The sequence below is a fragment of the Acartia tonsa genome, chromosome 7 (assembly GCF_053477335.1).
Source record: "Acartia tonsa isolate MP-2025a chromosome 7, ASM5347733v1, whole genome shotgun sequence".
In the NCBI taxonomy this organism is placed as follows: domain Eukaryota; kingdom Metazoa; phylum Arthropoda; class Copepoda; order Calanoida; family Acartiidae; genus Acartia; species Acartia tonsa.
Genome location: NC_137266.1, coordinates 27,103,681 through 27,126,026, shown reverse-complemented (window position 1 = coordinate 27,126,026; position 22,346 = coordinate 27,103,681). Strand labels below are relative to the sequence as shown.

Below are 22,346 nucleotides of genomic sequence, written 5' to 3'. Positions count from 1 at the left end.
TGGCGGATGCAGAACTTTCAGTGCTTAAAACAGCGGCAATATGCTGTTTGCTTACTGTTGAAAATTAGGCTTGATGCAGCTTTGACTGTCGAGGCAAAAATTTATAAAATGTTATTATGTTTTTAAATCTTTGGAAACGCCCTTGTAAACTGATTAAATGATAAAGATTATCTTAGAGTCCTTTTACCCAGGTGAGCCTTATTTTTTTTGTAATTATTTTTTTCAAACATGCCAAAGGGACGGATATTTATAAGCTATAGAGTATCTTTGATGTTAATAAAATAATTCTATTTTATTTTAAGAACGGGTATGTATTTCACGTAGTACAACTTATACACAGCTAATAATTAAAAAAAAAACAATTACATTTGATAATAATTAATGATAATAATAAGTGGTCTTTATAAGTATTACAATTATAACTATCACATTTTAAATCATAATTGCCGAAATTAAATTTAGATTTTATTTGAAAATTTCATGGGTTATAACATCAAAGGGGGATTGGCATTTAGTCAATTTCAGGAAGAGGGTTGGGGGCTCTAAAAATTACAACAAAAAGGTATTTTTTCAAGTTCTCAAATAATTCAAAATTATCTAATTGGGCAAACAATTGTCAAACGAATCAACCTACAAGTTGAGATTTATTTATTCGTGGAGGAAAAGTCAGTACCCCCCAGCCCCCTCCTCAACCAAATTGTGCCAGTGCTTATCCTCCTTTTATGTTTGCGTGAATTTTAAAATTGTTCAGTTTTTTTTATTTTAAGCTCTGGGCGAGATAATATGGTTTTAGGTTATAGGTAAATATTTATATTGGTCAATTTTTACTCCAATTTTAATCTTCTAGGCCCTATTATTTAGAAAAAATATTTTAGTCAAATTTACATCCAATTTTACACTGTAAAAAATATAAAAATTGAAACTATTAACATGACTTAAAATAAGATAATTCAAAATTCATGAAAATGTTAAAAGTTTCAAATATTATTTTTTTATAGTGTATCTTAAATGTTTTAGGGCAACATGTTGATCAAATATGTATTTTGAGTTAGATTTTCTACAAATGCTAAAGATCATTGTTTTAATATTAAAAATAACAACTTTTAATAAGTTACATAAGCGGTTTACTAACAGTCGAATTATTCTTAAACTACAAGAGTGGCAAATTTACAAAAATAACCGAAAATTGTAAAAAATTTAACTTTACAAGAATAACTATTTGTAAATAATTTCATTAATTTTAAGACTGTGGATTTTTTGTGTAACATTAAAACATATTATTTAATTGTATATTAGAAAAAAAGTATAAAATCCAGTCTCACGACGAAGTATCATTTATATTTCAACAGCAATCATAAATTTTTAACCAGCTGTTTTTTTTTCTTTTGTTTTTATTTCACATCAAGTGTCACTAACTCACACAAAAAAAGATTATTTTTGAGGAAAAATTTCTTTGGTTTATCACTGGGATTTCAAACATTATTTTTACAACTTTTGACAAAGCTGTTTAGTAACAATAAATATTAATTTAAAGAATGATTTTAAACAATTTTATGACTTAAAATTACTAATTGCTTTAGATATACAGCTATATTTTGTTTATTAAATTTGATGCATTGTTTAATATTAAAGTTAGCAGCCAATTGAAATGTTTAAATATTTAAAAATTGAAAATCTTTTAATTTAAGGAAATTTGATTTGAAAATGGCAGTGGTTTATATGGTTGCTAATTCCAACATGGTAAAATTGTACATTTTGTACAGCAGAGTGTACAATTTGTACGGGAATGATTTTTTGCAATATTTTTGTTTTCTCACTAGCATCGGTTATTAGCAGAAATCACATAAGTAGGTAAACCTATCTTAATAGAAAGGTATAGCAAAATTATTTGTGATTTTTTCTATCGACTTTTTTTTCAATCTTCACTTTAGATTCTTAATGTTTAAAAGTTTCTTTTAAAAGTTTTTATAAATCCTAAAATGAATAGGATACAGGTAAGGGATTTCATCCAAGGATCTGACGTACCAGTACAGCCGCCAGAAGAACAGAGCTCAACAGGATGCTGGATCCTCCAGAAATTGAGGGAGATTGTCTAGGCTCTGAAAAAAATATATTACTAATAAAAATATATACAAAGGCTTAAATAAAAGTAACTTGATTCTGTTTATCTCTACGTATGTCTGTCTGTATGTCCTACGGCATGTCTTAAGCAAAAAATTTACTAAACCGATAAGAATGCTTTATTATTTTAAACTTCAGTTACCTGCTCCTTTAGTGGCAAAGTGGAAAGGCTTGGTGAAGTCATTGTAACCATACTGATTTCTGGCAGACACCTTTGCTTCATACCTGAACAAAATATAATTGTTGAAATTGGTATGAATTAGTCATTTGTCTGCATTAGTTTTGGTAGATGTATCTATCTATCTTAATTTTTTTCAAAGAATTTACTCATTATATGCATACAAATATTTTGAAAAATATTTGGGAAAAAAGCGGCATAAAAATTAAAGTTTAGCCTTTAAAAAGCTTTGACGTGTGCTTCATTTTTATTTTTACTGAAGAATCTTTCCAATTTTTTTAGCTGCAAAATTTTAACTTTCTTGAAAGTTTCCTTTAGTTAATAAATAACCTATATTAAATAAATGATAAATAGAAATGTCAAAATAAATTTTGTATGTGGAATTTCTATAATTTATGAAAATTTTAATTTGTCATGGAAGTTGTTAATTGTTGTGTCACAAATATAAAATTTTAATTCAGAATCGAACTTCAAGCTCTCAAATTTTTCCAATTGCCAATATTTTAGTACAGAAGTATTTTTATTCTGAATTAATATGAAAAACTTTCTATTTATTGATGGGTAGGTATACAAATTAAAAATGATATGGATTAAGTAAGTCCAGTCATTGTGAAATTTTCATATGAGATTAATATTGAGAATAGATTCCAAGATTTGATTTTACAGTGGTGTGCGGCTTAAGGATATAAATATCTATGTTTTACTATAATAATATACTGTTTTAATAAATCATAAACCTGGCAATTGACCACTTACTTATAAACATAAAATAATTTGCTTTTCATGACATAAACTCTCAGCAGATTATTAACTTTCATTATCATTATTATACTAATTATTAGTCCAAGCAAATATTTATTCACATTGGAGTAATTACAAAGTATTAAGACGTTGAAGTTTATTAAAATATATATAATTTAAGATTTCCCCTTTACAATTTATGAATGAATATGCCTTAATTGGCTGCTAATTATTATTTATTTAATTTTAGGTTGCGTAGCAACTTCATAATAATGGTATATCAGTTCCCCAACGTCACTAAACTCCGTTAAAATACATAATAAAATACATTTAAAATAAATTGCTACTACTAACTTCTAAAATTTTAATCTTTATAGGTATTATTATTTTTTTTTTGCATCGTATATGCTTCAATTATTGTAAATTAAGAAAACAAAATTGTTTGGAAATATATTAGTAAAATGATATGAATTAAAATTCTGTATCTACTTTATTTATCAAAAAGACCATAAATCATTCTTAAACTTTATCAAAAAGCTTTGATAACATTAATTCTTGTTTAGAAGAATGATATAACGTTTAACTTAACTTTGCAGACATTATTTAGTTAATTATAGAGTAGCTTGACCACGTGTAACTGCATGGTTTATGAGAATTGTATTGTGTCATTACGACCACGTTATGTCATATAGGGGAAAAGAAATTACACACAGGCGCATTCAACCGATAAATACAATTTTTTAGTTGCGAAGCTCCTAAGCAACTTTAGTATGTCCGTCTGAATGGACTTTCTTCAATTGAGAAAACATATATCCTTTAATGTAAAGTAGCAAGATTTTTTTTGAACTTAAAAGGCTGCAGAAATTTTTGGTTTAAAGTGGTCGTACTTTAGATCGGAGGCTTCTTAAATATGAGTGGTTTTATGTTATTTTCCTGACCTATTCCGCCTTCCCCTAGAGGCTAGTACATCATATATAGGACATTTACCAAGCACATTCTTTCTAGTAGGAACAATTGTAAATTACGAGTTTTATTCAAAAAAAATATTGCAAGCTTGTTGTCGCTCCGCTACTAGACTTGTTGACTTGATTGTTCTTGTTTTAACTGTATGGTGCGTGCGTGTGACGTTGGAAGGGTGTCAATTTGTCAAAAGTGCTAATGTATCAAAATTTTCACTTTAAGGGTCATTAAAATTTGTTACAAAAGATGTTTCATAACACAAGTTTGGTGCATTTTTTCGAAATTTGTGTAAAATTGGATTATTTCACATTGATGAAAAACAAAAATGCCTCTTTTGTAGACTGAAGAAATTGATTTAAAAGTTTGGACTTTTCAAGATTCAATAAAACACCCAACATTTAATAGCCAAAGAATAAGATACAGTGAGTAAAAAAAAACTATGGGTACCAGTGTAATTTACAGTTCCTCCCTGTAATTTGCAAAAATAAACATTGCCAAAACATTTTAAACACAGTGTACGAAGTATACTGTAACCCCAGGAAGAAAAGGACAATCTTGAATTAATCTAGATCCATATTTCCCCCTATTCTTCAGCTGTCAAAGTAAGGGGGTAGATAATTATTTTGTTCACAGCCCTATCCCCCTCATTCCTGGTTGCAACCCCTTTCACTGGGCTGCTAGCTCTGCCAGAGAAATTAATTGTAATCATTAATTGTAAACCGTAAAAGAATAAAATCATCAATATTTGCAAAACTTTTTGCAAAAACCACACGGAAAATTTTGTCTATATAATTTTGATTCAGGAAAAAAGGATACATTATATAATTTTTAAAAAATGCTAATAGATGGCTAGATGATACTGTTTATGTCAAGTTAGCCGAGACAGATTTTATCGTCATGGAGTAATTCATATAGTGAATTAATCTTAAAGTTGTCATATAACATTGCCATAATGTATTCTAATAACATAGGAACATATTTTTATGTTGATATTATAAAAGCACAAAAGTCTAATCCCTCTCCTTTATTCCTGAAGTATCAACCGCCTGCATGTGTTTTACTGAGAAACTTGAAGGATCTTTTAAACCACAAATAGACCTCCCTTAACTCCCCACTTTACTTCTTATCCTATACTAATTTTTTAATATTCGAAAGGCAAACCTTGTGTTATTATATTAAGTTAATTCTAAAGACAGTATAAAATTTTTTAAAAAGACATTATTTGCTAAAAAGAGACTAAAAAGGAATTTTGGCTATAATTTCAACGTGAAAATCAGTCAATTTAACTCTTTCATTTAATCAGATAGTCCTCCTAATTCACTTCATCTTTATGTCAACATTATGATAAGGAGGAGGGTTTATTGGTGGTTCATTGGCTACAAAAAGGATTTTTCGAGATAATTAGACCTTTGCTAAAATTACATCGTGTTCAAAAGCCATCTGTATTAGAAAATCCGGAAATACAGGGGTAAGACAATGGACGTTAGATTAATCTACTCTTCATATAATGCATTTGAGGAAAAGAAACGGTGATATATTTAAAACTGCCATTGCCCATTCCCTCCCTATGACAAGTCATGATTTATTTTACAGATAATTTTTTTTTTAGAATCGAAGCTACTATATACATTATACATGTCTTACATTAGGTTGGTTGGTGCTTGTAGCTTGTTTGTTATCTTATATTAAACCAATTCGTTGCTACCATTGAGCTTTATCATCTGGGATTTAAAGGGATAAGACAATGGCATATAAATCGATGTACATCCCCAATCATGATACACAAAATCTTCCCTTCTGTAGTGTGTTGGAATGATTTTCTTGTATTCCCTGGCAAGTTCGAACCCATTAATTCCCTTTTCCTTACACCAGAGAATGAGTGTGTTACGCGGCATTCCTAACTATCTCCGCGCTTCGCTTGTAAACAAACAAAGGCGCGCACATTTTTTCCTTGTTGATTCCCATGTGAAGAGCTACGTGAATAAAAATAATGTATTGGATGGATATACATGCGCTCTAATCCGTGGAAGATCTCAAATAAGCCTTCCTGCTTAGTTTGACATCATAATGTGGTAAGAATTTATCTTAATTCTTAATAATAAAGTGTAGTATGGTATATTTTTACGAAGAAATTTAAAACATTAATTTTTCAACAAATAGACCATTTAACTGCTAACTTTTGACATACGAATATTTTCCTTAATTTTATTGATCATTTGAATCTAAAATTATCAATTTCTGATGCTATTTAATATGTTTCGTGCCAATTTAAAGTTTTTTAGAAATTTTATATTTTTAATTAAATTGAAATCACGCAACCTCGATATACAAAAATAATAAACCATTAATACTATGTAATTAATTTTTATATTTTTGTTTTAGATTCACCGTTTTCATGGTAATAAATACACATTTGTAAACATTCACATGTTGGTCATTCGGAGGGCTTGGAGATTAAGATTTCGTGTACGGCAAGGCATGCGTACCGAAACAATGAAAACGAGACAGAACAGATGCGGCTAAGAAAATATCTGTGAAGTTTTGTGAATGTGTTGGTTGTGATACCTTACCACACACTATTATAATCGTAATCAGTACAGTTAATTATTGTGACAATCATGGGTCCTAAAAAGAATAAAGGCGCTCAACTGGGACTACGGCTGCGCCCAGCCGTCGAGGCCCTAACCAGTGAACTAAATAAAGTGATGAAGTTGGTCAGTGAATCTTCAGAGCTTGATGTTAGACATTTCACTAAGGAGTCAATCCTTGTCCATGACAAGTTCGAGACATTCGATAGCATTATGGTCGGTTTTAGCAAGCTTGGTGTGAGAATCCAAGAGCTTGAGGAGTTTAGTGACATTTATTCTAATATAATTACTGTGCAAAAGGATTATAACGCTCTGAAAGATGCTCTAGATGCTATGGAGGAGCTCAGTGACATTCAAAGTGTTGTTGATTTAGTTGGTGATAATTTGCCTGACCATAAGGCTGAACTATATGATCGTTGCATAAAGATTGTGAAAGTTATTAAAGGGTCATACTTTCCCTTACCAGAACCAATTATAAACACTTTGTCTGCTTTGATGAAACGGCTGGCCGAGGTTAAGCTTGAACCTGTGAAGCCGCCTACAACGATGGCGGGTGCTTCGACAGCATCGCCATTTGTGTCGCCGTTTGGCACACCACAGTTCGGCACCGGTTCTATGTTCACGCCAGGATATATGAATCGTGTCGACGAACGTCTTCTTCCAAGCTTTGACGGCTCAGAGTCAGCCTACGTAAGTTTCAAGGACAATTTTAAAAAGCTTACCGTAGGACAGGACCCGTCATATTTACAGTTATTGTTGAGCAGTGAAAAGGTCTGCAAAAATAAAGAGTTAAGACTTCAGTTAATTCAGATTCAATCACATGAATCTCAATGGGCTTACCTTGACGCACGTTTTAAGTCCAAAACACGTCAGATGCTCTGCCTTTTCAACCAATGGGAGAAGAAGCCTAAACCGTCGGACTCCAACCAGATTGTGACAGTCTTAGCAGAGTTTGGTGGTGCAGTTAGCCAGCTCGAGCAGCTGACTAAAGATGATGATGATGAGGAAGTCACCACAAGCCAGTGGTTGACCATTATTCTTTTGGAAATGTTATCCAAAAAGTTGCCACGTGATTTCCAGGACAAGCTCAACCTGGCGTTGGGCTCGATGGATACCCCAAATATTCCTAAGCTGTTGAAGATTATAGAGGAACAGCGTGGCGCCATTTTGATGAGGTGTTCAATCGATGTAGACACCCCCTCCAAGAAGAAAGGTAATCCTGCGGCCGCAGCTACAGCCGTTGGTAAACCTGGGTCTCCAGCTAAGACCAAGAAGAAACAGCCTTGCCCGTCGGAAGGTTGTAACTCTGATCACCTGTTGTTTAAGTGCTCCAAGTTTAGGGATATGTCTGTTCCTGAACGCAAAGTCTTCATCTAGAAGATAGGCGCCTGTTTGCTCTGCTTACAAAAAGGGCATCGGGTGGCCGATTGTCCCAGAGCCGATAAGCTTGGCAGCTGTACCATTGACAGTTGCAACCAGCCTCATAATTCATTATTACATGAATCAGTTGCTAGTGGACAAGTTGCGGCAGTGTATGAATCACAATTGTTTAGCAAGAACAATTTTATGCTGATGTTGCAGCAGGTCCCGGCGTTGGCGGCTGACAAACGTCAAGTCACCGTCAATGCCATGTGGGACAGTGGAGCAAATTTGACGTTGATTTCTAGAAGTATTGCCAAGAAGTTAGAGTTGCCATCAACTGGTCGAACAGCTACTATTTCTCTGGCAGATGGAAAGAGCCAAGCATGTCCTACAGTCAAGATTTGTTTGGTTGACCGCAACCGGAATTCACATATTCTGGAGGCGGCGGTAGTACCCAGCATTGGTACTGAAGAAGGGTTGCGTTCTATTGACCCTACAGCCGCCGCCGACATTTTCAACATGAAGCCTGATAATTTTTCTATGGTCGACGGCAAGATTGATGTTTTAATCGGCCATTTAACACCAGCTATGTTCCCGTGTGCAGATAAAATGGTTGGTGATTCTAGACTGTACAGAAGCTTATTTGGTACAGGCTATTTAGTTGTGTCTGCAGATGGCAGGACTGTTGCTAATCCTGTTGCCTGTAAAGCTGTGAAGTTGGAGGTCAGCAAGATGGAGTTCCTGAGTACTGAGAGTTTGGGAATACAGCCGCCATCAATGTGCAGCGGTTGTAAGAACTGCCGTCATTGCGCCGCCATTGCCGCCGGGCAGTCCGCCTTGGACGTGCGTAAGCGGCAGCTGATTGAAGAAGGTCTAACATTAGATCTTGAGAACCATATTTGGACGGCCTCATATCCCTACAAGCAGCCGCCAAGTGTGTTATTTGACAATTCAGAGCAGGCCTATAAGATCTGCTTACGTGACCGGCAGAGAATGATTAAAAAAGGTGAATACAGCACCTTCTGCCAAGTGTTTCAAGAAGCTGTGTCTCGTGGAGTGTATCAGAAAGCTTCGCCAGAAGACCTTGCTTATACTAAGCCCGTGTATTATTCGAGCCTAGTCTGCGCATATAAAGAGTCTATTTCCACGCCGTTGAGGATATGCGCTAATTCTAGCCTCTGCTGCAAGGGGCTAAGCCTCAATAGTATTATGATGGACGGCCCAGTTCCATTATATACTCTGATGCACAATCTTATCCGGTTCAGAAGTTATAAGTGTGCATTCGTGGCTGATATTCAGAAGTTCTATAATTCATTATTAGCTACCTATGAAGATTCTCAGCTGAAACGTGTTTTTTTCGCTGATACAGTTGATGGAGAGCCAGAGGTCTACCTTACCAAAACCATCAACTTTGGTGAGGCCTTGGCTGGAGATATGGCCGTGACCGCCCTCAGACTCACTGGTCGTATTTTTGGTGGACGTTCCCAGCAGGATGTTCAAGATGTTTATGGATCTGAGAAGATTAGAGGTTGTGACGTTGTAGCCCAGCAGGATGTGTGGAGAGATGTTCAGCAACCACTCAGTTCTGAATTTATTTTGTATCAAGATCCTCCATAGGTCAAATTGGAGACTTGTACTTACGTGGATGACTGTTTGAGCGGTCATAACAGCAAACCTGAAGCTGTCCAGCTGGTCCAAGAGCTGGAAGATATGATTGCACCTGGCAATTTCAAGTTTAAATCTGTTGTTTATTCTGGAGATGATGTTGACAGTGTAAAAGTTCTGGGCCTTGTATGGGACCCTAAACAGGATAAGTTGTTCCTACCTGTCAGAGCCAACCACGGCGAGAAGATTAAGGGTAGAAAGTTACTAGAGGATCTGGACCTGGAGGATCTCTGGAGAAGTCTACCTGAGTTGATAACTAAACGTGAAGTTTGGAGAATTGTGCAACAACTTTATGACCCAATGGGTCTAGCAGCGCCATTGCTGCTTAAATCCAAGCTTTGTCTGCGCTCAGTTTGCATACATGGATGTAACTGGGATGATGTTATACCTGGAGAGTTGAGGTCGGAGCTCGTGTCCAGCCTCCAGGACCGTTCGGCACTTGGAAATGTGTCGTTCAGACGTTCGATGGTTCCTGATAAGCCGTTGGGGCTTCCAATGCTTGTTGGTTTCTGCGATGCATCTAACCAGGCCTATGCAGCCATCACCTACCTGAGATGGCCAGTTCCTGGAGGATATGATGTAGTTTTGTGTTGCGCCAAGTCACGTGTCGCACCAGTGAAGATTGAGTCTATTCCAAGGTTAGAAATGCTTAGTTGTCTAATTTTGGCAAGGCTTGTGGATACTGTTGCCAGAGCTCTACCTTTCAACATTTCTGGCAAAGTGTTTTTTAGTGATAGCAGCTGCGCCCTAGCTCAGCTATCCAGTGACAGTGTTATGTTAAATGTTTTTAACAGTCATCGTGTTTCCGAGATACAACAGTTGACGAGCCCTGAAGATTGGAGATGGGTTCCAACCCAGCACAACATTGCCGATCTGGCAACGCGTGGTTTGTGTACGATTGAGGATGTACAACCTGGATCTACATACCAGGAAGGTCCAAGCTGGTTGCGCCTGGAACAGGACCAGTGGCCCGTTAAAACGGCGGGTGAGGTAAATGCATCCATTCCCGAGAGCGAGCTAAATCCCAAGATGGCGAAGCTCAAGGTAATGTTCACACAGGTAGTGGACAATGATTTTTGGAGGTCTCTGGCAAGAAGGACCTACAGGCAGGCAAGGAGGACTGTGGCCGCAGTTCTTAAGGCTGCCAACTGCTTTAAAACGCTGCTTATCAAGAAACGTGGCGTTGCAGCAAATGAGGATGGTGTTAGCAACAATGATAGTTCTAAGTATTATGAGATTTATACTTTCACAAATACATACATGGATTCTGTTTGTGACCTGTTTTTGACTTCCTTCAACCAAGAGGAGGAGATGACCATGGACGCCGAGGGGAAATTTGACTCCCTTCAACCGTATCATCACAAGGTCCAGGTTTGTTGGCCCATTGTGGGTCATGATGGATGTTATCCTCTTAGGACATTTACAATATTGAAAATGTCCGGGAGAGGAGATGAGGCTCTTGAGGCCGCTGCTGGAGGCCCCAGGAAGATTATGAAGGACAGCCCAGGTGTTGTCTTGCTCAGCCGCCACAACAGGCTGGCGCGGCTCATCCTTCAACAGTCCCACGATGAATTGGGGCATGGAGGCCATCGTAAGACGTTGGCGCAAAGCCGCAGGTATGCATGGATCACACATGGCCGCATGGAGGCTATGAAAGTGGTCAAGAGTTGTGCTGCATGTTCCATTGAATATGCCAAGCGTTCGAGTCCCGCAATTGCTAATATTCTGCCAGATCGTGTCGAGCCCTCTGTGCCCTTCAAGGAGGTGCATATGGACCTTGCGGGGCCGATCGAAGTTACGAAGCCTGGCGTTGGTACCAGGAGTTCCAAGACCAAGTACAAAGTTTGGTTGTTGATTGTGGCCTGTAGATTTACACAGGCTGTGTTTGTTGATGTGTTGACTGATTATTCAACTGAAGCCGTGCTGGTCGGCTTGAGAAAACTTCAGGCGTTTTACAATATGCCTAGAAGGGTTACCACAGACAGAGGCACCAATATGGCCGGTGCCAAGCGAATTATGGATGAACTTTTGAAGGATACCCGCATGCATTTTGAATGGCATCTGGTGCCCACCGCAGCACACTCGTTCGTGGGTACTGTGGAGAGGCAGGTTGGGCTGGTCAAGCGTGTGTTGAACAAGAAGTTGGCTGGTGCTACTGTAACCTTCAATGATTTATTGGTATTGTGTGCTGAGACTGCAAAAGTCCTGAATTCTAAGCCATTGACCTATGCCACCCAAGGAGATGACGTCAATTGCTGGAGAATAATTTCACCTGCTGATCTGTTAGGCGGCAGGACCAACGATGCAATCTGCACCTTTGAGACAGGTTGTAAAGAGCCCATCACCAGGAGGCTGGAGAACTTGGAGGAGTTGACCCGTCAGTTCCATCAGGTGTACAAGGAGCAGCTCATGCCTGAGCTACTCAAGTCCGTCAAGTGGCGCAGCAACAAGGTGCTGCTCGAGCCGGGAGACGTGGTGCTGATCGTCGATAGCACAAATTTGATGAAGAAGTTCAGATTGGGGCGTGTGGAAGAAGTGCGCCCAGGTGGGAGGACCGTGGTTTGCAAGTTCAAATTATCAGATGACGCAGCCGCCACGAGTAACGAGACTTCCGCAAGACGTCTGCTCAAGATCAATCTACCCAAAGTTTAGTATAAGTATCGTTCTTGTTTAACTTTGAATTTTATTTTTACGGTAGATTTATCAGATATTTTTTTTTCGAAAGACAAAAAACGCAAATTTTGACTCAATTTCGTTTAAACTTTCAAATCGACGCAAGATTTTTTCATTTGAAAAGCAAACTTAAGTTATTTATACGTTTACGCAAGTTCTTTCAATGATTTAAGTCTTTCCGGGACCAGGGATTTTTTTCGCGGAAATTTTCCTAGGTACCTACGCAAATACGAACATTTTTATCCTTGTTTAATTGAAATTCGATATGATAAAAAGTAACACAATGAGATTTTTTACATCATACAAATATTTCTTAAGATTTATTATAATCACATAGATAATTTAATATTACATATATATTAAAATTATTTCTATTTACCTTTTAACGGATGTACCTAAAGAAAAATGCAGATTTTTTTCGTCTTGAATTAAGTAGATTCTTTGAGTTCGAAGATTTAAGCTTAATAAGACCGCTCTATAGTGTATCTTAGCTCTGTTACCTCGGCCAGATATACTACAGAACGGCAAAACTAAAGCATAAGATAATTTTATTTTGATTGCTTTGATTGATGATTCTAAAGTTTCTTGAATTATTCATGATTCTTTTAATTTTTGATTTGATTTAAACATCACTAATTATGTTTATTTTCAGTTGATGGAGCCCTGCGCCAGAAATCCTGTCGGAAATTATGCAGTATCAAAAATTGTGATGGAAAGACATAACGTCCGTCAGGATAGCTGGAACATGGCATTATTAATATTTTAAAGATTGGTTAGTTTGTATCTTGAGGGGTTCATTCTAACTGAGGCCCCAAATTGCCTTAATTTTGACTGTATGAATATGTACAAGTTGCTTTCTTCTTAAAACAGAGAGAAATCGCAAACTCAGCATTTAGAGAAGTTCTTTTCTTATAATTGAGCTTTTATTTTATTTTGGTAATTTAATTTGCATATTTCAATTGCAATTTTATTTTACGCAATTTTGATTCATGAAGATTTAAAATTATGAAATTTTAATTTTCCGATGTTTGATGATTTTTTTTACAGTCATATTTTATTTAGATTTAAGTATCTATTTTATTAAACATGTTAGATTCAAGGATTTACCTATTTTATCTAAGAATGTCTAGATGTAAGCCCGAGTATTTTTCCGCTGGAGAAAATGCTTAATTTTGAGAAGTTTTTTATGAAATTTTTACTTTTCTTTTTTAGCAAAAAGATTTAGTAGAAAAAATGTCATTATTTAATCTTTCTTTCTTTTGATTAAAAGTTTGAGTTGATTATTTAATTATTGATGCGATTTTTAATATAAAAATCATTTGCCTATTATTATGTAGGTACCTAATCAAAGTTTAGGTACTATTGATTATTAATTCATGTATTCGCAATTACATGGTCTGTAATTCTAACTTTAATTGAGATTATGAGGCCATGATATAATGAGATGTGTGAGTGGTAAATGTGCATTTCATGAATGTTGAATGCTTTTCCCATTCCTTATTCCTATCCTTATGTGGTAGTGGAGTCGGTTTGAGTTATTGTGGTGTTCGTAAGTTACCATAATTAATTTTAGGCCTGATGGCCATGCCATTTTAAACTCTTGTAATTTATGCGTTATGAGATTGTGATTTGTGGACATTGTCTGCACGCATGATGTTAAGATGAGTTATTGTGTTCGATTCCCAGTGACTAGACGGGTGTGTGTTGGAATGATTTTCTTGTATTCCCTGGCAAGTTCGAACCCATTAATTCCCTTTTCCTTACACCAGAGAATGAGTGTGTTACGCGGCATTCCTAACTATCTCCGCGCTTCGCTTGTAAACAAACAAAGGCGCGCACATTTTTTCCTTGTTGATTCCCATGTGAAGAGCTACGTGAATAAAAATAATGTATTGGATGGATATACATGCGCTCTAATCCGTGGAAGATCTCAAATAAGCCTTCCTGCTTAGTTTGACATCATAATGTGGTAAGAATTTATCTTAATTCTTAATAATAAAGTGTAGTATGGTATATTTTTACGAAGAAATTTAAAACATTAATTTTTCAACAAATAGACCATTTAACTGCTAACTTTTGACATACGAATATTTTCCTTAATTTTATTGATCATTTGAATCTAAAATTATCAATTTCTGATGCTATTTAATATGTTTCGTGCCAATTTAAAGTTTTTTAGAAATTTTATATTTTTAATTAAATTGAAATCACGCAACCTCGATATACAAAAATAATAAACCATTAATACTATGTAATTAATTTTTATATTTTTGTTTTAGATTCACCGTTTTCATGGTAATAAATACACATTTGTAAACATTCACATGTTGGTCATTCGGAGGGCTTGGAGATTAAGATTTCGTGTACGGCAAGGCATGCGTACCGAAACATGTAGATTAAAATTAGTGGTTGAAAAGTTTTGACACTCAACTTAATGAACCACCCAATCAAAATTCAATAAAATACAATGATTAAGAAAACTTTATTGTAAAACTTATTTGGGGACTATTGTAATAAACAGCCAAATGTGTATCATCCTTGTTTTACACCATTCTTCGAGTTATTAATGTCTATTTAGTTTAATGTACATTATTTAAAAAACGTGCAATGTATTACATCAACTTTTCAAGGCTTATAAAGTTGGAAAATTTCACTTTTGTTTAATACTAAATAAACTGTATTACTGTATTTAAGTTTTCTGTTATTTGTTGATAAAATTATAGCTATAGATTAAATCAATGTTGCTTTTAAACGTTTTATTTTAAATATAGCGAAGCATCCTTATAAATAGCGTACCTGGTAGCTGGGGTAAGTCCGTCCAAGGTAATAGATCCTTGCCATTCGTTGGCTGCCTTAGCAATGGCCTTCACCTCCCTCTTCTTCCACCTGAAGTCCTGTTCAGCTCTAGAAATAAGAAAAATCCGTGAAATGACATTTAATGCAAATATAAAACGATATAATATGTTTATTGTATATCTATAAATTTAAAGTATAGTTCACCCAATATATAAAAAAAAAGTTGGGGGGGGGGGGGGGGGGTATTTTCCAATGAAGAAAAGAAAAACGATAAATAATATAATCTATCTCTACTCCTAAAATTACATGCAACCAAAAACAATATAAATAATATTACAAAAAAAAAGATTATTTTAACGTTCATTGTACTTTCTCTTTATACTTACAGTTTACTGTATATTTTTACGAGATAATATCTCTATCGTTTCCTTTCCATGATGAATTATAGAAAAATAGTCCAATTAGAAATAATAAAAATCTATATTTTGGTCGGCCGCAAGTTCTTCCTCCACAGTCGTAATTGTTTCAAATTTGGCTTATTTTCCGTACTTTATACACAACATAAATACTTTGCTGCATGCGTGGATTCTATATAAGCTTTCATTGCTTTCAGTAGTTTGTCAGTATAAGGGGAAATGTGCTTGGCTTTAAAGATGAAATATTAAAATCGCCTAGATTACTTTAAAACCTCAATTTTAAGCAATTTTAATAAAGCTTGATTAGTTGGTCCAATTTAGCAGTGTCCAAACCAATAGCTTTAATCTACAGAAGGGGTTATTTTGTTTATAATCATTATAGACGTAGATAAATTTTGCATCCATTCTTCATTGTAATGGATGTTACCATCCTTGTTGACAATAGTATGGGCAGGTTGTTATATAGGGGGCCGTGAGCAAATAAAATACTACACGAGAGTCACGAGTTATACATTTATGTGAATCAATTTCTTACAGATCTATATCATAGAGAGAGACATAGTAGAACAATAGTCATAAGCTTAAGATGTCAGTAACCACTGAACCTATAGGGCTTTACTTTTCAGGGAATATACTAGTCACATCATGGTTTTAAGCTATTTTCTAAGGAGCATAAACAACTCAAAAATGTTCTGTAATAACAGTTTAACTGGGATAGCTTCAATCATCAGGGAATCCTCTTTTTCATATTCAGCAGGTTTTAGGCTATTATCATTGAGGGTTATTTTGGTATACAACTTTAAATTTAAGAAATAACTATTGATCTATTCTATTATGTCTTTTTTATCACCATTTAAAATCACAATTTAAAGTCTTAAATGTTTTAATATCATAGCGTTTAAAATTATGGCCCAAGGCATTGAAAAAGTATTTAAAAAATGATTTAAAGTTTTCATCATATTTTAATGAAATTAGATTATTTTAGGGCAACTACTCTATACCTATGACAGTTCGTCAAAGTAAGTGATGTTCAAGATGTTTAAGTTATCAAATTTTTGGTGAAGATTTCCTGTATAAATTTACATTGTCCGTCAGTCTGTCTGCATGCAAAAGATCTATAAATATATTATTTGATAAGTTTTCGTTATTTTATACTTTCCAGATATTTTTGTATGACCTCTGAAAATCTGCTTTATAAATCAATTTGTCCGTTTGTCTATTCATGAAACATTGCTCTATGTATGGATGTTGTAATTCTTTTTTTAAGAATTTACTAATCTTAATCAACAATTATGCTGCGCTACAAGACAAAAAAAGAAATTCTAAACAAAATATGTAACCAAACCGTCAATTTAAACTATTTTAATTGAAAAATTGTCATTAATTAAATGTGATTAAATGCACATTAGAATTAGAATTTTTGCTTTTGTGGATCATTGGAAATCAATGAACTGTTGATATACAATTATTCTATTTTGGTTTTAAAATTTCTAAAAAGTTTAAGACTAGCAATTCGTGCTAAAAGACATTAAAGATTTTACTGTCTTCATTTTTTTACGAACTTTTTATATTTTAAAATGTCTATACTTACTTTCTCTATAGATTTTTATCTCTAAGTATTTTTGACTAGAAGATCAATACTCAATAACATAGTATTTTGAAGTAATAAAAAAAAGTAAGTTACTTACTAAGAATAATTGGTGCTTTCCTTCGAAGTGCCTATCGAACACTTAAACCTTAAACTTGTGTGTAAACAGCGTATAGAGTCCAGTACAAAATATAAAATAACGCCTTTCAATACAAATGACCAATGATAGGCCAGTATACATTGTAATTAACCAATGGTAAATTGTACACCGGCATATCATTGGTAATTTTTATTGTATGACGTTATTCAGCTTATTGAATACTATACGCTCTGTTTCACCTATGTTTAAAGGGTACCCAATCTAACCTAGGCTATAATTTACAATATGTGTGAATATAGTCCCTAGCATTCAGTATTTTGAATTTTAAATGCATTTAATACCGAAGCTTACATAATTTTCCCTCTTTATATGTAAATCTTAATCCTATTACAGCATATTATTCTCTATACAAATCTAATGAAAACTAAATAGATTCAAATTATGTGATTAGCTGAGAGACGTGCGTGCACAGGATTTTGCCAAGGGGGTGCATCAAGAAACTTAACACACTGAGGGGTTTTATTTGACTAAAGTAGATGTAGAGATAGTGATATAATGATTTTTAGGGGGGCATAAATTTAATTTCAGGGGGTTTTCACGCCCCACATCTCCCCCCTTCCCTTTGGATTAGTTTTGTAGTTGACAGTTTTCTATGCATTTTTAAATAACAAGGAATCCATGTTTCGTAGAAGCGAAACATGTATTTCAATAAAAATATTTATAATCAGTAACAGGATGTCTATGTAGCTTGAAATCCTACAGGGATAAGGGATGGGAAACGTAGGAAAATATTATTTCAGGCCTATTTCTAGCCTAATAAACCAGTTTTGGGATGGCGCAGTGCTTCGTATGAAACGCTAATAAAAAAGCTGTGTGTGTGTGTGTGATGAACTGAAATTAGTTTCCGAATGTGAACACATTTTCCTAGGTGTTTCCCAATCCTATCTCAATATTTGCTACTAGCTAAAAAACCTTTAAACTTCAAAAAAAAAATCTAAATTTGAATGTATTAACGATTTATACATTATACATTCAAAGTTTTAATTTTTCAAATTTAGATTTTTTTTTGGAAGTTTGAAGGTTTTTTAGCTAGTAGCAAATATTGTAATAGGATTGGGAAACACCTAGGAAAATGTGTTCACATTCGGAAACTAATTTCAGTTCACCGTGTGTGTAGATAAAGTATAGAATCAAATTCGGGTAGCTAGTATAAAGTAAAAAACATAACTTTTTATAAACCTATATATTAATGGCTTTTGTTAAAATGAAGTTTTTTCTCTCCCAAAATTTTTTTATCTTTTACTTTGGTAATTTGAACTGTCAGAAAGCTATCGTTGGGTTTCCCTCAGACAGATTTTAGTTTGTATTATTTGCATTTTTATTAATGAGTAAAAATTTTATTTGAAAATTTCATTGCTAATTAAAATTCAAAATAAATAAATTAATATGCACTTGGGTAACATTCTCTCAAGTATTCTTTGGATTCTATTATGTAGTGATATATTTGTACTGTGCTGTATTGTGTATTGTACATATATTAGGGTTAAAGTGTTGTATCAATTCCGTAATAAATTTTTAAAATTCAAAATACAACATCTAATTTATAAACTACCAAATGAAAATTCGTAGCTACCTCCTTTCCAAAAAATAATCCCGTTATTTTTGTTTTTTCTATATGGCCCTTTTTTAATGTTTAACTCTAAACAGATTTAATAATTAAGCTAATGTGATCTAACACCATTTATATTTATTTTTTAGTAGCAGACGAAATCATTATTTTTTCTATAATTGTCTGCTTCTAAAATTTTCGCCAATTGGTGATTGGTTGTTAAAAACAGGCCAATTCTTATTGGTTTAGAGCTATAGCTACTTGGGAGCGTCCGCCAGTTTGATAGTAATTTGTAATAGTTGCAATATCCCTTTAGAATCTAGGCCGGGACCTAATTAATGGCCAGGTTTCCTATCCCTTATCCCTGAAATCCTCTCCCAGTTTGTAAATGCTCCTGGAGGACATTAAAGAAAGGAAAGGAGAAGTACATCGAGAGATTGGTAAGAGCATTACAGACTGACAGACAAGTTTAATCCTTAGAGATGCTTCTAAAAAATAATTTTGAATGATATATTACTACTATTTTACGACATAATTACGGTTATACTGCAATGAAATAAACTCTTCTTATTTAAAAACCACATTTTATGATAAACATAACGTGCCTTTCTCATATTCATCTTTGTTAAAAAGGATAATTATTTTCATGAGTAACGCAGCAATAATGAGTGTAAAAAATCCACGAAAAAAAGAACTGAACTATAAGCAACAGATGATTTTTAAAACTAACTGAAAATTTCAAATAATTTAAAGTTTTTTAAAATTAATTATAGAAATCAGTTAAGAAAAAAGCTAGGAAGTACTATGAACAGATGAGCGGACAAACACTTTTTATTAAGCTTCGCCGTTTCTAAAAATCCGTTAACTGCAAAAAGAATCAAGACAATTGCAAATATTTTTTGCAAAATTCTGTCACATCATTTCAATCCCAATAAAAAAAAGAAATCGCACAGTTTCACCTTTTGATATCGATGCTACTCTATAAGGGAAACTTTTGATATGTCTGTCTGTCTGTTATGCGCGCAAGCGTCTATTTGGAAGCCTAATGACTATATAAATTGATTTCGCTCCCCTTCCTTTTACCCTCCTAGAAGTCATGGAGCTGTGTTACGTGCTTAAGAAAGTTCTGAGTTTAAATACTATGGAAAGAAATTCTACAATCTTGGGATATCATTATCCTGTTTTTTTTTCTTTTCATCGTCTGTTTTGCGTGAAAATAGCGAAATTTCCGAATCATTGGAGGCGAACAAATAGCCACCACTTTCGGACATTTTGTGGCAATGAATGGTGCTCAGGGGATAACAGGGAGAGGCAAATGGCATTTAAAAATTTTAAACATTCCTTTACTTTAAAGGTAAGTCAAAATATAAAGTTAAAGGGTGTCTGCCGGTTTATCTGTCCAGATTTAGCTGGACTAAATGGATTGATACCTACGGGATATACTACAGTTCAAGGCTATTTTCAGGGAGTTGGGACAACCCCCCCCCCCCCCCCCAGAAAACATAACCACCAACACAAAATTATGTGTAAAGTGATTCAGAGATCTTAAATTACAAGACAATTATATTATTCAATATATTATTATTGATATAAATATCCAATGATGATAAGCAAAATTACTCTCCTATAGATTTTAAATATTTCTTATTATGTTTAAACTATACTAGTTTTTAAGCCAAAGAATAGATGGTGTTAATATAACACTTTTGGTACCAATGAAATTTACCATCGTATGTCCCTTACCTCTCTTTAAAAAAAAAAGATACTTAGCCTTTCTCCAGAATTAATAGACATTGTTTATAATAACTAAAATTATAAAATGAAATAACAAAAATTATACAATGCATACCTGTATTCAACAGTAAAAGTTTCAACGGGGGATTTGCTGACAGAGCTCCATTCCAGGAAGAATTTGTCCAGCCACGGGCTCAGAGTGTTGTCCTGGAATACGGCGGTGTGCGCCAGCCCTGAAAAAAAAACAATTATCAATACTGGATATCTAATTCGACCAAATATATGGCCATAACTGACATTTTATCTAAGAAGGCTGGGTACTCTGGTACCCAAAGTTTTAAAGCTATAATGGCTCAAAGACTTTGGGTACCTATCTTGAATTTTGATTGGTTGGTTCTTAACTAGAAGTGTCCAAACTTTTCAACAATGATAAAAATTAATAATTCAATTATTAATTTCATAAAAGTGGGGTTGTGCATTAAAGTAAAGTTTAAATCACCTTACAACATAGTTGAAATTACTTTAATGTGAACTTTTACATTGTTTTGAAAGTAGGTAATATTGAGGTGATGTAATAATGCAACAAAGTTACTTAAATCATTCTTCCAACCCTCCCAATTTATTTATAACCCCTAAAGTATTAGTTCTATGTATATTTGGCTAAACTCAAATTTTACTTGCTTAATTGTTGATTTTTATTTTTAAATGATCAATAACAATAATTTCAGGTAAAATAAAAGTTTATTAAAATTAGACAATCAACAAAAGAATACTCAATAAAATATAAAATCCAAAGGAAATCATTATTTAAGTAAGCTAAAAATTAAGAATAACAATTATTAGATTGCATTTAAATATTTAATTATTATAAAAATTATTTGTTTTCAAATTTACTTAATCTGAGTTAGCCAAAAATCAGAGGTACCAATTATAAGATAAACCCACATAATCAAGTTTAAGCATACTATATATGTACAGAGCTAGTATGTGCAGTGCATCCTTTGATTTAAGTTCAGGTAGGGGTTACAGGTATAGGTAATAAAAGATTTATTAATTGCATGTATGACTCTACATCCATTTATCCTCAAAACATTTACCAGCTTAACAGAATTATTGTCATGCATTGAATTTAAATCCTATCCATTTATCTTATGTGAATGAACATATTTCAGGGGGGAGATTAATTCATCCTCCAATCATCAATCCTTTAATCCCTGGTTGATGGAGAGAGAGAGAATATTGAAAAGTTTGTAACCTCAAGAGTTACTTAGGCACAGATTAAACACTCGGCTTCTTACAGATATTCTAATTCATTCTTCGAAATGCGACGATAGCTTGAAGTTTAAAAGCCTTCCCCCCCCCCCCCCACCTCAAAAGGCACCTCAAACAACTAAAGTAATATTAATAATGCTACAGTTTAAGTTATAAAAAATAAGCCATATAGTTGACAATTAAATAAACGTTATACATCCCCAATGATGATAAACAAGATTACCCCTTTTGTAGATTGCAATTATTGGTTTAAACGTTTTGACCCTATAAGTTTTGAACAACACAATCAAAATTCTGTAAAAGTACTCAACGTTTTTGAGTCAACAAATGAGATAACGTTGTTATAAACTTTGGGTACCAATATAATATCCAAATGTCCCCTCCCTTCCTACATAATATAAGTTAAATCTGACTGTACATGAAATTATTGCTTACATAACATAGACTTACATAGGTAAAACATATGTTTTTCTATTCACAAATGATGATACTTATGAAAGCAAGGCTTTTCAAAATTAAAAGATCCGTTTGTCCGTTCATGTT

The 22,346-nt window shown here is 34.0% G+C and overlaps 1 protein-coding gene across 1 annotated transcript in view; it reads right to left on the bottom strand.

The window, feature by feature from the left end:
* Positions 1-290: 290 nt before the first annotated feature.
* The window catches only part of LOC145325171 (protein amalgam-like), a 79,613-nt gene continuing 57,557 nt past the window's right edge, over positions 291-22,346 (bottom strand). Inside the window, exons 13-16 of the mRNA XM_080168036.1 lie at positions 20,647-20,764; positions 15,085-15,192; positions 2,264-2,346; positions 291-2,099 (exon numbers count right to left, since the gene is read on the bottom strand). Coding sequence (XP_080024162.1) covers positions 2,005-2,099; positions 2,264-2,346; positions 15,085-15,192; positions 20,647-20,764 — 404 coding nt within the window. The 3' untranslated portion in view covers positions 291-2,004. The remainder of the gene's footprint in view (positions 2,100-2,263; positions 2,347-15,084; positions 15,193-20,646; positions 20,765-22,346) is intronic.